Genomic DNA, 15,554 nt, shown 5'->3' on the forward strand with positions numbered 1-15,554 from the left:
TGGTGTTGACCACAACCCAGCACTGTTCATAGTTCCCCAAGCCTTTTTCCTCACAACAACTTGCTACTTAAAAAGACAAAACACATAGCATTCTGAATTCTACATAGCGCAACTGGTGGTGCACTGTAAGCTTCTAGACATATTGGCAACGTACTGAAAATAGCTGAGCTAAAAAACAGACTGTGAAAAGTGGAATGTAACACATACAAATGCTTGGTCTATCTCCTTTCTGATATCTGCTACAATCTGGGCATTATCCCCACGTGCCAAGACTGCATCCAGGGAATGGTGCTGTATTGACTCCAGGAGGCGAGCTGGGTGGCCAAGGCGTAGAATCCGCTCCTTATGGCCAGAGAGTTTTTCAACCAAGTTGTCCACAGCAATGTTTGATGGAGCACAGCACAGGACCTTGAAGAGAAAATGGAGAAAGCTCCACTAATGTGGGTCAAGCAAATATTTAGCTCCAGACAGTTGAGAGACCACCTCAGCATTAGGGCCAGGACATGAGGGGGTGGGAAGGAGAGTTTATAGCCTTGAAAGGAAGAATAGCATTTACTGTGCTCCTTGTCAGAGGATGGAAAACACTGCTAGAGTTATCAGGTCTCTGGGTTTGACCCTCTGATCCACTCTCCAAACAGTTAGGAATAAGAGAGCTATCCAATGTACAAGACTGGTGGAAACAAATACGATGGAGACTATAAAATGGTTAAATATTATGCTGATACAAGAGTCTAGACATTTCTCACAAGATTGCTGTGAGGACAAAATAGGGGACAGGGGAGGGAGCCTGCATGCTTCTCTGAGCTCTGCAGAGGAAAAGCAAGAAGAAAAAACGATAATGTTAAATCCCTGATATTTGCAGGAAAAGGGACCTGAGTAGCATACAGCTCAGGGGTCCTATTTGGCCCATGACCACCTGGCTCTCTAGTCTATTGCTTCCTTCCCTGGGGCTGCTGTGCAGCTTGCTTCCGCTCATCTCCCTCAATTACACACACAGAGAGATAAAGCCTAGCCTCCTTCCCTCCATTGGCTGAGGTCTCCCCCCCCCCTCTTCCTTTGTTCTTTGCTACAGCTGACTGAGATTGGAAGGAAGGAGGGGGAAGGAAGGGAGGGGGAGGGCGAGAGAGTAAGCCAGAAAGAGAGAAAGAGGGAGGGAGGCTCTAGTGGCATCAGGACATTTCTTATGGCTGCTTTATCTCTCCAGTACTTGGTATTACATTGTATGGCCTGGCCTAATTTGTGTCAGATCCAACCTTCTGATATATCCCATATATATTATGAAAGTGATCCATACCATTGGTCCACCTCACCCAGGATTACTATTGTAATTTGCAGTGGCTCTCCAGGGTCCCTGAACCTACTGTGTGCAGAGCATGAGCTAAGCCCCTAACCCAAATACAAAGTGGTGGCCTTCTCTGTTCTGGGATCAGATTTGCTGCCAGATCACAAACAGTACACAGTTATCACTCTGATTTGGAATTATGCAACTCCTTGGGATTTATACCCACTTACTCACTTTCAGGCCTTGCTGCACAGCTTGGAGTATTATCTCCACCACAGTTGTTGTTTTGCCTGTTCCAGGTGGCCCATGGATGATGGAAAGCTCTTTCTGTGCCAACGAGAAACGAACAGCTTCCTTCTGGGAGGCATCCAGTGATTCATTGTAGAACTTCAACAGCCCTGTAAGAAGCAGCAGGGGAAGCATTTGTTCAGCTCTCAGTCCCCGCAAAGTACATTTGCACAAGAAAGACAGCACAACTGTACACACAAGAGGCTGTTCTTGGAAGCACCTTTCATTAGATGGCAAGAATAACCTTTTCAACAAAGGAAACACCCTGATTAATCCACTGGGGAGTCAGGATCTCATCTGTGAGCCCCCACTGAGACCTGGCTTCCTTTACAAAAGGCATTGTTTAGCTGCAGATATCTCAGTCTTCAGGTTTCATGTTTCAGAGAGAACCTGTCTCAGTTTCAGAGAGAACCTGTCTCACTGGGAACAGAAAGTCAAACAATTGTGCCAGGTTGCATTTTAGAACAACCCCGCACCATTTCCATTAGTCCCACTGTGATCTTTCAGAGAACTTGTAAAAATATGCATTCCTTCATTAACCGGTCAAAGCACATGTCATGTCATACCTTCACAAAATGATTCTTTGAATCACAAGTGAAATACATCCAAGACTTAGAATTTCTCTGGTATTTAATATTTTATTATAGTGTATTATAGTATATATTTTATTATAGGTCAGATCCAGCAATCAGTAGTCACAAGGATCACAAGCCTTTCCCCAAATTGACCTCTTCTATCTCTTTCCCATTCCTCAGTTCAGTCCTCTGACCCGGTTAGTCCATGCTGCTCCTGTAGACTGATTGCTCCTGCAAAACTGATTGGTATACATAATACTGATTCAGTTTGCCTTGCTGCCTCCTATGCTAATGCGAATGTTTATCTGTTCATGTTTCCCCAATTAATTTAAAGGGGAAAAAATTAAACTTTTTTTGTTCAAAAGTACCCATGGCATTGACAGGGGGATATTTCCTAGCGACATCATGGGGAGGGGGTGTCAAGCATGGCCAACATCATCTTAAGACTTTAAAAACCTCATTGCCGGACAGTTAATACAGTGGTAATGCTCAGCAGCCTTAAATATTTTGTACGCCTTCACCCTTGGACAAGCATGCATTTGAGGAGCTCCTGTCCCTGGCACTCTTTTTCATTATTGGCATTCCAGCCTTGGCCTTTCAACCCAAATTCCGCAAGGGGTTTTGGCTCCAGCCTTTATGCCATGGCTTGTTTGATGGCAGCGCAGCAGCAACAAGCAGAAGAACATTTGGTCTCCGAGGTCCCAGGGAAATCAACTAAAAAATAAGAAGGGGGTTTTAAGAGGAGGAACAGCTGGTAAGTAGGAGTTGTCGCTCACTGGTATTTGGCAAGTGCTACACAGAACAGGCATTTTTAATTTCAGGCTGGCAAAAGACACAATGGGCTATTTAAAGCCTCAGTACCCACAAGGAGCTGCCACATCAAAAGGGGCACCAATGCTACCTTTGCTAAGCCAGGCAGCCAGGAGCCCTCACATTCCAAGCGGCAGAAGAATAATTCCGCCTCCAAACCCATTCAGTTTTCTAGACTTCTGCTATGATGACTAACAGGAAACAGACTTTTGAGGCTGTTTTGTAGGAAGAACAGTTGTTAACACTACCAATTCTTCTACTAGTCTTGCTATTTTAGGTACTTATTAATGGTGATGTTCTCACTCAATGATATATTTAATGGACCAGATAATTTTAGAGTGCCAGAAGCAAACTTCTGAGTTACAGAACTATTCTTCAAACAGAGGCGTTAAAAGCAAAACCTAACAAAAAGTTATGTGCAATAGCACAGGTTGATGTTCAACAGCCAGAAGGGTCTCTCGAATGAGGATAAATTCAAGTAACAAACTCTGCTGAAATCTTTCTTTTGTTATGAAGGTGAGTTTGCCTCTGTAAAACATCAGCTTCTCTTTTTAAGCTTTAAGAGAACTGATCGGGTGTGCCTGATCTTTAGCCAGGCACACCCGCACTGCCTAACTGCCTCACACGGTTGTTGTGAGCGAAAATGGAGAAAAAGGAGAATGACGTAAGCAGTTCTGAGTCCTCAGTGGGGAGAGGCAGAGTATAAACAAAAAATAAATACCTATTTAGAGTATCTGTTATGAGGATGGAGATGAGAAACCTTGCAGTCAGTTCATATAAGACTCCAAATATTATAGCATATGTAGTCCAAGTGGATCTTAAGCTGGATAGGTATCCTGGGAGATGGAATGAGGAATTCCACCCAGCCACAGTCAATTTCCTCATTCTACCTCTAGGAATGTTTGCCCTGCTCAGGTCCCACTTGATGGATTGCAGAATAGATTCCAACAGAGAGAAAGTTATCCCCTTAAATAAGGGTGTGGGGTGGGGAGATCACATGAAAGAGTTCTATGTATTTCAACGTTACATTCAATATAAAGATGTCAGATGGGATGCTGAAAGCATCAGCGAACACAATCCCGATCCCACCTGTGCATAATTTCAACACACCTTAAGGCACGATTCAACAATTCCAAGCAGCATAGAAAAGCATAGCTCTGCGACTATACTAAATAAGCAGTGTTTCATATGTGTTCATATGGACAGTTTGATATTTTCATGGAATTTGAAAGCATGAGTGCATTGAGAGCCAGCTAGATGTATTTATTTATTCATTTATTCTATTTATTCATTGTATTTATATGCCACCCTTCTCCAAAGGCTCAGGGCAGTTCACACAAGTTACAAATACAACCTATCATTATTTAAGCAATAAATACCAGTGTGCTTGATCTGTCTCCCATTCCGGGACATGGAGAAAGGTGCAATTTGCTTAGGCAGGTTTGGGCAGGGAGGCCAGCAATGTTTTGATGTTATCTTTAAGCCTCAATCATAGGCCTGGTGGAATAGTGGTCAAGAACAGTGGCCTCTAATCTGGAGAACTGGTTTTGATCTCCCACTCCTCCACATGCAGCCAGCTGGGTGACCCTGGGTTAATCAGAGTTCTCAGAGCTTTCTCAGACTCAACTACCTCACAGGGTATCTGTTGTGGGGAGAGGAAGGGTAGGTGTTTATAAACTGCTTTGAGACTCCTTCAGGTAGTAAAAGGCAGGGCACAAAAAACAGCTCTTCTGTTTGTTTAAACCAGGGGTAGTCAAACTGCGGCCCTCCATGAGCCCCTGCCAGCGAACGCTTGTAGTCCATGGACATCTGGAGGGCCGTAGTTTGACTACCCCTGATTTAAACCATGGTTTGTTTTTAATGACAGCTTGTTGCACAAATACTGGTTAGTCCCGCAAACTAAACTCTAGTTTATTTTCTTGCCTCTAATCAGAATCCTTGACTATTTTAATTAAGAAAGGAAGGGAAACAGCAAGCATGCCCAAAAAGGATAAATGTATTTAATGAATAAGTTTCTCTGAGAACAGTTTCTGAGCCCTTTCCCACTTAAAGACACCACTACTTTTAAAACTGACCCAGGGAAGAACATCTTCATTCAGAGGGAAATTTGGAGAGCTAAACTAATGCTTTCAACTATCTCAGTAGGTTCTCTGACTAGATGGATCTTTAAAGGGATAGTGACACCTAAACCACTGAAAAGTGGGGTTTGGATTGGATTTCATGGTCCTTTGATTTAGTAATCTCAGTGATATACCTTAACTACATCCTCCAGGACAGGGTACCCAACATGGCACTCATGGGCACCAATGCCTTTCCTTTGTGCCCACTATCTCTAGAAAGTGGCTGGGTCAAGATAGGACTTGTGCTCAGCTGAGCTTCTGACTGGCTGTGCAGATTTTTAAAAATTGCATTGGCAGCATTTGCCAGCACAGCACAAAAACCTTCATTGTATGACTGAGGGTCTGTATGCAAGAAAATATCATACCATGTAATATCATGCCATGTAAAAAGCATTGGGTAATCCTGACAATGTGCCAAGCTTCTGATTGGCCCTCACTGGGGGACATGCCCCTAATAGAATGAAAGTACTCACACACTGAGGGCCAATCAGAGGTTTTTCCCCGCCCCATCCTCCTCCTCTGTGCCAGCACTTGTCATGAGGAAAAAGAGCCAGAAGGAGGTAAACTGGGGGGAGGGGCTGTATGTGGTCATCCATGTGCACTCTGCTCTACTCCACTGCAGCCCCATCATGCTTCCCTGGCCTCCTGCCCACTGGAAGGCTGACCAGGCACACTCTACAGAAGCTGCTCCACTCTCCCAACACTGGGAGGGAGGGGAAGGCAGACTGTGTGTTCCACATCAGCCATGCCACTGACCCTCCTAGCCACTTGAGGAGTTTAAGAGCTTTACTTTATTTTCAGCTGCTCTAGTAACGGGGAAATTATACAAGCCCTTCCCCATGTGGAACCCACCAGGAATACAAATAAAGGAAACTTTGCAGATCCTCCTTTGCAGCACCACAACATTCCCATCGCCATGAGTAGTGCACAAGCAGTTTCACCATAGAGAACTCATCATAAAATGCTTATTTCATTTCAAGAAATTTCATAAAAATATGAAAGGCAACAATATGGCTACAAATGTGCTGCTCATGGGATAATGCTACCCTCTGGTGGTTACCAGATATCCTTGCACATATTCTACATGCAACTGAAGCTTGATGAGCTAATTTTCTGTTTGTTTGTTTTAAATATAAAGGCATATTAAGCTACAATCATCCTACCTGCACTTTGAAATTGTCCCAAGAGTGGTCTACCATGTGCTTTCTTTTGAACATGCAGATTGCTTGTGGTCAAAGTTAATTAAACTTCTGGCAAACCATTGCATAACAAAGCATGTCCAACACTTCCCGGTGATTAACCTGAACAAGGTGCTGGCTAATTGCTACCGATTTCTTCTCCATGAATTTCTGATTGCAACAACTAAGGTCCCTTTCCTCTGTCTAATACCACATTACCAGTGAAGAACCAACAACTGGTGGATAGAAGAAAGTAGCCAGGTAGCCAAATGACACTAAAATAGAGGAAGCCTTAAATGGGATGACTAGCAAACACACATGTATCCTTTGACTGCTCGATGACTCACAAGAAGCATCACGTACACCACAAGAGTGGAACAGGTGGGTAGGGTGGTCTAGCTGCTGTCCACTAGTTGAAAGAATACAATGAGCCGATGTCAGGATCCCAAACACATCCCCCAGAAGCAAGTGCATAAATGCATGGTCACACCTCTTCTGCGTCATTATTTCCACTGAAATGGTGTGCTTGTGAGAGTGATGAAGGGAGAATACCATAGCAAGGAGAAGGGAGCAGGAGGCAGAAGATTCAGCATTGAATTAGATGCTCAGTTTGCATTTTTGCTTCAAAGCTATTACCGAAGCAGGATTAATGAGAGTACAGTCCTGAGGAGAGTTACACCCTTCTAAGCCCATTGACATCAATGGACTCAGAAGGATGTGAGTCTACTTAAGACTGCACTGAATGAGTATAATATCCCCGGTAGGAAAGTACAAGCTGCTGTGACTGCTTCACGCTGCTGTGACTTCTACATTCAAAAGGAAAAGACAAAGTACTTACCTGTATCATTGGAATCACTAGGTTCAGAAGAACCAAAGAGGACATCAATAAGACCAGATGATGGGCCATAGCGATACTGACTGAGCCTGTTTAAAGCCCTGCCAAAAATAATACAAAGGAGATCTTAAAAACAAGTCCTTCAAAGACTTCAAAAAAAATCAAGCCATAGTAACATCCCATATGACTGCAGGGAATTTATGTATTTATGTATATTATTTATTTATGGATTTATATCCCGCCACTCTCGAGAGCCTTGTGACGGCTTACAATTATAAATTCACATAACCCAATAAAACCCCAGACAACTCCACAAGATTGGCAGCCACAAACCCCTACTTTCAAACAGACCTACCTAGGGGTGGGGAGCTTAGATGTAAATGCCCAGCATGAGGAGGGGCCACATTATTATGACTGTGAAAAGCCTTTGAAGACATTATGACTATTGTAAAGGCAGCGCTGCTTTCTATTAAATACACCAGAAGACTAGAATGATATTGTGTTAAAAGTTTTAACAGGAGACAGCCAGCATAGTCCAGTGGATGGAGACGTGGCCTAGGATCTGGAAGCTCCAAATTTGAATTTCTGCTCTGCCATGGAAAACTGCTGGGTAAGTTTGAGCCAGTCATACACCTCACAGGTTGTTGTGAGACTAAAACGGATGACAGAATAATGATATAAGCTATGTTGAGATCTCCATTGATGAAGAAAAATCAAGTATAAATGCAGTAAATAAACTTACTTTTTAAGCCTCTTATACGTAACATCATTGGCAAGTTTCAGCAGGCGATAAGAGTTCTCCTGGTCCAAGCTCACAAGGCCATTCTGGGGCTCATCAACTGCAATTACAATTGACTTGGGGGACATGCGGGTGACAATTCCTGTGGTCAGCTGAACCCCTTGGCCAGCCATTTCATATAGTCCCACAATGTCACCTGTGGAAGAGTAATTGTTGTGGAAAGGAAAATGCAGAACAGTAAATTTTTTAGTAGAAACACTACAGTTAAGCATTTCACTTCTCAATTGCAATTCAGTCATACAGGTCTGCACAGCTAGCTGCTTATATCTCTCAAAACTCTTATGTACCTCCCACTTATCCACTAAAGGTATCCCCTGTGCAAGCACTGAGTCATGTCTGACCCTTGGGATGACGCCCTCTAGCGTTTTCATGGCAGACTCAATACGGGGTGGTTTGCCAGTGCCTTCCCCAGTCATTACCGTTTACCCCCCAGCAAGCTGGGTACTCATTTTACCGACCTCGGAAGGATGGAAGGCTGAGTCAACCTTGAGCCGGCTGCTGGGATTGAACTCCCAACCTCATGGGCAAAGCTTTCAGACAGCTGCCTTAACACTCTGCACCACAAGAGGCTCCACTTATCCACTAGCCTCATCAAAATCTATTACAAAGCATCCACTTAACAACAAAGCAGAAAAAAAACATTTTACTTTGGCTACACAATTTTACATCTCGAAAATGTCAAGAGCTTCATCCCATACTGGCTCACTGCTTAGAAAGATAGAACATAAATTCTACTAGAAACCAACCTGCATTTTATACTGATGTGCACTGACTCTTCTTGTATTTCCATTTTAGCTCAAGTTTGTCAAATAATGGGAAATGGTGACATGAATCTGTCCTTAAAAAAAAAGTTCTGCCTTTTATTGATTAAAAAACTGACATGACTCCATATATATAGGCATGCTCTATTGCTGACTTGGTTCCAACATAATTGAGGAAGACAGTGCATTTAGTTGAACAAACAGTTCACTGATGCAAATTAGAGATCTAGGCATGCTATGAAAATTAAGCAATGTCACTTTAAGGGTATCTTGGCATTCATAGCTTCCTCTTAGATTTGCCTCAATATTAGAATATTAGAGGCAAAGCCCGTTGCTCCCAGGGAAACAATGGGTGCTAGGATGCACACCTGCCCTGTGGCCTTCCTGGAGGAAGGCACCTGCACTGTGGCCCTGCCTCCAAGCCTCAGGGAACATTCCTGACCCAGGGGTCACCAACCTCCAGATGCAGCCTGGAAATCTCCTGGAATTGGAGGTCATCTGCAGACTACAGAGAGCAGCTCCCAAGGGAAAAATGACTGTTCTGGAGCGGGGCCTCTGTAATGACTACTCAGCTCCAGGCTCCTGAAGATGAAAGGGCTTGCTTGGGAGGGGGGGAACTCTGTGGCACAGTTCCCCAGGGAGGTTGCAGGATGCCAATTTCTAGTTGGGACCTGGGAATTTGCTGGAACTGCAGGTCATTTCCAGGCTGCAGAGATCAATCTCCCTGGAAAAAACAGCTACTTGGGAGGAGGGACTCTCTGGCTTTGGATCCCATGGAGGTGCACGGATGCCAGGCTCCAGGTGGGAAACAAAGCAAAATGCTGTGTGGAACTAATTGTTAATAACAATAAGCATCAATTAATTCATAAACTTGTCACAGTTTCTTCCTTCAATGAAAATTTTAATTTATAGCAAAATTTGCTTGAAGAACTGAAAACCTTTCAGTCTGAATGTTCTTCAGTTCAATTCACTCTCAAAGTAAATAAAAAACTGTTTCTCCATCCTGGTGGAACCATCTGGTGTAACGAGCTCCCAAAGGAGATCAGGGCCCTAACGGAACTTGAACAATTCCACAGGGCCTGCAAAAGGGAGATCCTCCACCAGGCATTTGACTGAGGTCAACCTGAACCAATAAGTTTCCATTGACCCATGAGTATCCTATGAAAACCACTGCCAATTCATCCAACCCATGGGACCACCAGTATGTTAAACTTGAATAGATGTTCTCACCAGTTTTCTTCTGTTCTATTTTATCATTCTATTGTTATGACTGTATCATTAATGTTTGTAATTATCTAGTTATTTGTATTGTTTCCATTTTATGTAAACCGCCCTGAGCCTCAAGGGAGGGCAGTATATAAATATAATATATAAATAAATAAATTCCTCCTGCAATTTCTGCAACTAGAGAACAATGGGAAATTGAGAAGAAATCTTGTTTTATGAAAGACTTGCACTGATAGGGGGATTTTTACACTGAACCTATTAACAACCCATAATTATGAGTTTTTGTCATTTTTTTTGCCAGCTGAGGTCTAGATATGACTTGTCAACTTGTTGAATGACAATGGCTACCAATGCAACATCTATTTGTATCTAAATATGGCCCTGTGGCCTTAAGTATCTCAGAGTACTTCTGGAAACTAACTGAATAGATGCAGAAAATGAAACCTATGATATTTGACTATAAATATTTGAACATATGGCATATTGATGATAATTGTGTCTAAACTTATTTTTAGGTATCTAGAAACTTTTAAATAGAAAGCAATGTGGATAGTTGCTGGATTTTAACTTTCCCCCATTTCCCCCTATTTTTGAAAAAAAGAAGCTGCTGATTTATACTGCAATGAATAATTAATCTGCTCTACTTAAATCTTGGAAGAAATGCCCCCTGCCCTTGAGTACATGGCACTCATTTTCAACTATGGTAAAGCCAAATTTTCATTTCAGTTTTCCTCTGCCTTTTTCCTGCTGCTTCCTTCTACTTTCTAAAATATTTATTAATAAAAATAAAAACTCAGCTCTGCATAATTGAAAATGTTCAATCCCTAGCAATTATGAACTCAACTGACTTTATCTTAAGCTCATGCTGGCTTTGGAGTCACATTTTAGGAATGATATGCTTTTTCAGAAACTGTGTGCAGAGAGATGGTGGATTTTTAAAGGCTCTAGGGCAGGCTTTCTCAACCAGGGTTTTGTGAAATTCTGGAGTTTCTTGATGGTCCTGGAAGGGTATCACAAATGGGCAGTGTACACAGCTGTACTTCTTAACCATATTTGGGGCTTAACCCTTTGGGGCTTCTCAAAGGCTGAAGAATGTTTCAGGGGGTTCTCAACAGTAAAAAAGTTGAGAAAGTCTGCTCTAGGGACTGTTTCCAAAGTTCATATTTTCCTACACTCCATAGAATATATTTTCAGACTGTCTTTTATTTCAAAGTAACCAAGGATAGAATATAATGCTGGTCTCAAATCACTATCATCATGCAAGGTGATGGGTCAATTTAGGTATGCTACTAATATTTTTTTTTAGAGCCTCTTGTGGCGCAGAGTGGTAAGGCAGCAGACATGCAGTCTGAAAGCTCTGCCCATGAGGCTGGGAGTTCGATCCCAGCAGCCAGCTCAAGGTTGACTCAGCCTTCATCCTTCCGAGGTCAGTAAAATGAGTATCCAGCTTGCTGGGGGGTAAACGGTAATGACTGGGGAAGGCACTGGCAAACCACCCCATATTGAGTCTGCCATGAAAACGCTAGAGGGCGTCACCCCAAGGGTCAGACATGACCCGGTGCTTGCACAGGGGATACCTTTACCTTTACTAATATTTTTTTTGGGGGGGAAGGGTTGAATATTCAGCCTTTCAGATCATACATAGATTGGGGCTGGGTCATCAACCAGAGACAGGTATAAAACAATCACTCATGAGCTGTAGGTTCTCAAGGATCAAGACCATGGTACACAGGAAGGGAGAGCTTCAGCCTCCTCTACACACACACACACACACACACCCTTTCCCTAGGCTGAAACAATCCTGGGGGATGCTACTAGATCTGTTTAGCAAACCTACATGTATCCCAAGGACCATACAGGTTTTGCTAAACAGAACCCTCCTGGGAGGAAAGTTAAAGCCCCTCTTCCATGTGCACCATGGTCCTGATCCTAATAGGGCTTAGCATACACAGGAACTGAGAACCCAGAGGTCCCACATGATTATGTTATGTCTGACACTAGATGGGATCCTAGACCCAACTTGTGTTATCCTGAAAGGGAGAGAAGAAGAAACTGGTGATGCCAGGAGAACAAACGGGGAATAATATAGAGAGGAACAAAGGTGCATGAAGAAACTTAGCACTTTCCTTTTTTATAGACTCAGTACTTTAAAAACGTATGCAAATCCAATTACTTCAGATACAGGCTTTAGCTTCATTTTGTTTAACTGTGTAATAGTGGCTCAATAACTCAGACACCTGCCAGTGTAACAAAGTAGCCAGGATACTGTGTCAGGTTCATAGCATATAGCATTTCTGACTGTGGCCTATGAGATGCTCTGCTTAACAATACATGGAGAGAGCATATTGAGTCAATGTGCTGGCAATTTGGTACCATAGTGGTGTAATTTCTTTTGGAAGGTTTGCCAGTTTTTTGTTTCCATGTCAAGAGACAGATGTAATTTAAAGAAGCCTTGAAGCCTTGAAAAATGTTTATAAATTATTTTTATGTCTTGTTTTCCTTTTAAAACAGCAATGTAAACGCCACCAAGTTAGAAATACAAATAAAATTGTTCATCCAATTCAGGGAACCATTTATTGTTTTGTATGTCTGCTTGAAAAAAAAATTGCCATTTAAAGCATACTCTCCAATAGGGTGAGGTGAAAATTGCCCTGATATACCAGAGATATACCAACACTTGTTTGGTGTTGTTTGGTTTTAGGAAGAACATGAATTCTTCCTAAAACCCTCAGTATGAAATTTATAGCTGCCTCTTCCTCCTCCGTTTCACAATTCTGAACCACATTCATTATTCAAGTAAGATACAAGAATACATATCGGTTTTAGTTAATTTATTTCTGGCCAGTCATTCCATATTGGAAAACTTGCCTTGTGTAACCATCACACAACCTTGCACAGCCTTCTACACAGTGCACTGTGCCAATTATTAATAAGGACAAATACATATGAGAACTCCCTAGATGCTATCATTGCCCTCATTATACTACTCTTATCAGTTGAGTTACATTTCGCTGTTACTGTCGAGACACAGCAGACTTCTGGCAAGCCGATAGAGTTCCCAAGGCAAGTGACATTCCGAGGTGGTTGGTTGTTGCCTGGCTCTGTGTAGTGACCCTAGCATTCCTTGGTGGTCTCCCAGACAAATAATAGACAGGGCTGACCTGGCTTAGCTTCTGAGATGTGACAAGATCAGGCTAGCCTGAGTGATTCAAGTCAAAGCAAGTTATATTCTACTGACATAAAATGACCAGCTGAATTCTAATACCTGTAGGTTTCTTATTATAGCTCAAAGCATGTCAATGGACCAATCTAGCATGGGTTTTGATTTTCATCACAAGTCTGATTTTGTTGCAGCTACAGCCATGTTTTGATTTTATAACTGTGACATCACCAATGTCATGTACCTTTATGTTTAGTAGTTAAAGCTAATCTTTGTCATTAAGTCAACACAAACTTACTTACCAGGCCCAAAACTGTTACAAGGCAGCTCTGAAAGTTCCGAGCCATACTTTCTAGGCTGGAAAGTTACAAGCAGCCGGCCATACAACCCGGTTCTTTGACTGGCTATTTCAAGCTTCAGCAAGCAAACACCTCTGCGTTGCAGTTCCTTCAGGGAGATACTTTCTTGCCATGCCCTGGAAAGAAGAGATATACAGTTTTATGACTGGTAAGTGAATGATAACTTTCAAAAAGTTTGGCCCTCCCCTCAGAAAATTGTGAAGAACAATGTCAAGGGTGAAGCTGGTGACAGGTACAACAGAACTATCCAGCACATGCACAAATCTGAAAATAACATAGGAATACCCTCAAGTTTTTAGAGACAGAGAAATGGATCAGTCTCCTGATTCATTCCAAGGAGGGGGGCCCTTGTAGGACCTCTTTACAAATTTACCAGTTTACTGTTCTTCTAATTAGTGGTATCTGGTGAGGAGGAAGACTACACAGATCCCCTTGTCACACGATGGCCACACGTATTACAAAGTTGCTCCCCCTCTTTAATGTAGCTCCCTAGAGTAATTTGGAAAGGAAAGTAGGTTGCTACCTTGCTAGATCTCCTCCCGCCACCCACTTTCCTTTCAGCTCCACTTCAGTAATAGGTAGCTCAAATTGAGCTCAAAGCACTTAAGCCTTCAGTTGCTTCTACTATGATTCAAGGAAGTGTTATAAAATCTTGATTGACTGTGGAGAAGGGAGGAATAGGATTATGCTGCTCCTTGTGTTTTATGTTATTGGAGGGGGGGTTGATTGGTTTGTTTGGGGGTTTTATTCTGTTTGATGTGACCCATCATGAGTCCATGGAGAGTGGCAGGATATAAACTGAAATTAAAAAATAAAAAATCTTGTGCTTATACTCTGAATACTTACCAGAAGAACTGCTGTTTCTCACATTATATTGCCAGAGTGAACCTATTAGAATTCTTCCTTCAGACAAAGGTTTTATCCTGTACTGAATTTTGAAATTCACAGGCTAAGTATTTGTGCCTGGGTTGGCAGCACGTGGCACTGCTGTAATTCAACAACAATGTCTACTTGAAAAAGAAGAGGGGGAAGTTCCAACCCTTTGCGCTACTGGAATATAACTGAAAATGAAAATATGTGTACATGGTAGGTCAACAAGATCCGTGTTCTCTGCTGAGTCTTAGTGAGCATTGATATGGCATAAATTCTATAGAAAGGGTACCAAACCAGTAGGAACAGGTGATTTACCATCTATTGGTCCACTTTGGGAACCCATCATTCTTAAGGAACATTGTGAGTTAGGAACCATTCTAGCACTTCTAAGATTATTCCTTTCCCTTCCTTTCAAATTACAATTCTGTGGGTCAAAAATTAGTTTATCCTATATAAACAATTTATCAGTTAACTAGTATATTCCTCTTCCTATTAAAATTCGATGATTCTATCAAACCATCAATACTCTCAGTAAAATTCCTAATACAATTCTTAATTCCTCAGATGACAAACTTTCATTAATATGTTGTAAGGACTAAAACAATTTAACTGCTACTTTACAACAAGGCCAGCGCCCTAGCTCAGTGTGCATCTACTTGTTACAAGGCGGGGGGGGGGGGGAGCTGCCAAAGCAGAAGCAGCCACAAAGAATGACGACAAATAGATCAAAACAGTCCTCTCAACAAAGTCCCTGCCAAAAGAACAGCCTTATCTGAAACAACACAAAATAAATAACATGGGGGTGAATACCCCAAGCCCATGAATTGATTTTAAATTGTATTTATTTTAAAACTATCTAATAATTACGAGCCTAGTTTTTTTGTTAATTGCCCACTTGGTTTGGCGCACAGGCAACTGAACTGTGGCTCTCAGGTAGAGATCTTTCACATCACCTAGTATCTGAACTGTTTTTCTGAAGATGTCAGAGAACAAACCTGAGAGCTTCTGCATGCCAAACAAATGCTCTGCCACTGAGCCACAACCCTCCCACCAGATACACGTGACATAAACTGATGTTCCAAAAGCACTGAGATATATACAACAATCACACATTCTTGCCTATTTATTTGAGTGGAATTTCAGCTGTAACTCAATATTATACAACTTCTTGTGTACATGAAACTGCCTCTCCACCAAATTTTTAAAGATAGCAACTGCACATACATACCATGTGCATATTGGAGCTAAATACCCATGTCACTGAACGAGAGGGGAGTTTCCCACTTG

General features: G+C 42.2%; 1 protein-coding gene across 3 annotated transcripts in view; it reads right to left on the reverse strand.

The window, feature by feature from the left end:
- Nucleotides 1-15,554, reverse strand: part of IGHMBP2 (immunoglobulin mu DNA binding protein 2) — a 92,797-nt gene that overhangs the window by 75,358 nt on the left and 1,885 nt on the right. For 2 of the 3 annotated variants that reach the window (XM_077321264.1, XM_077321267.1), the window contains 5 exons: nucleotides 13,338-13,510; nucleotides 7,831-8,023; nucleotides 7,092-7,189; nucleotides 1,517-1,680; nucleotides 208-408 (listed from right to left, as the gene is read on the reverse strand). In XM_077321264.1, the coding sequence (XP_077177379.1) occupies nucleotides 208-408; nucleotides 1,517-1,680; nucleotides 7,092-7,189; nucleotides 7,831-8,023; nucleotides 13,338-13,510 (829 nt within the window). The remainder of the gene's footprint in view (nucleotides 1-207; nucleotides 409-1,516; nucleotides 1,681-7,091; nucleotides 7,190-7,830; nucleotides 8,024-13,337; nucleotides 13,511-15,554) is intronic. The other variant, XM_077321265.1, reaches the window with a different exon arrangement.

Source organism: Paroedura picta, chromosome 2 (genome assembly GCF_049243985.1).
Source record: "Paroedura picta isolate Pp20150507F chromosome 2, Ppicta_v3.0, whole genome shotgun sequence".
Taxonomy (NCBI): Eukaryota; Metazoa; Chordata; class Lepidosauria; order Squamata; family Gekkonidae; genus Paroedura; species Paroedura picta.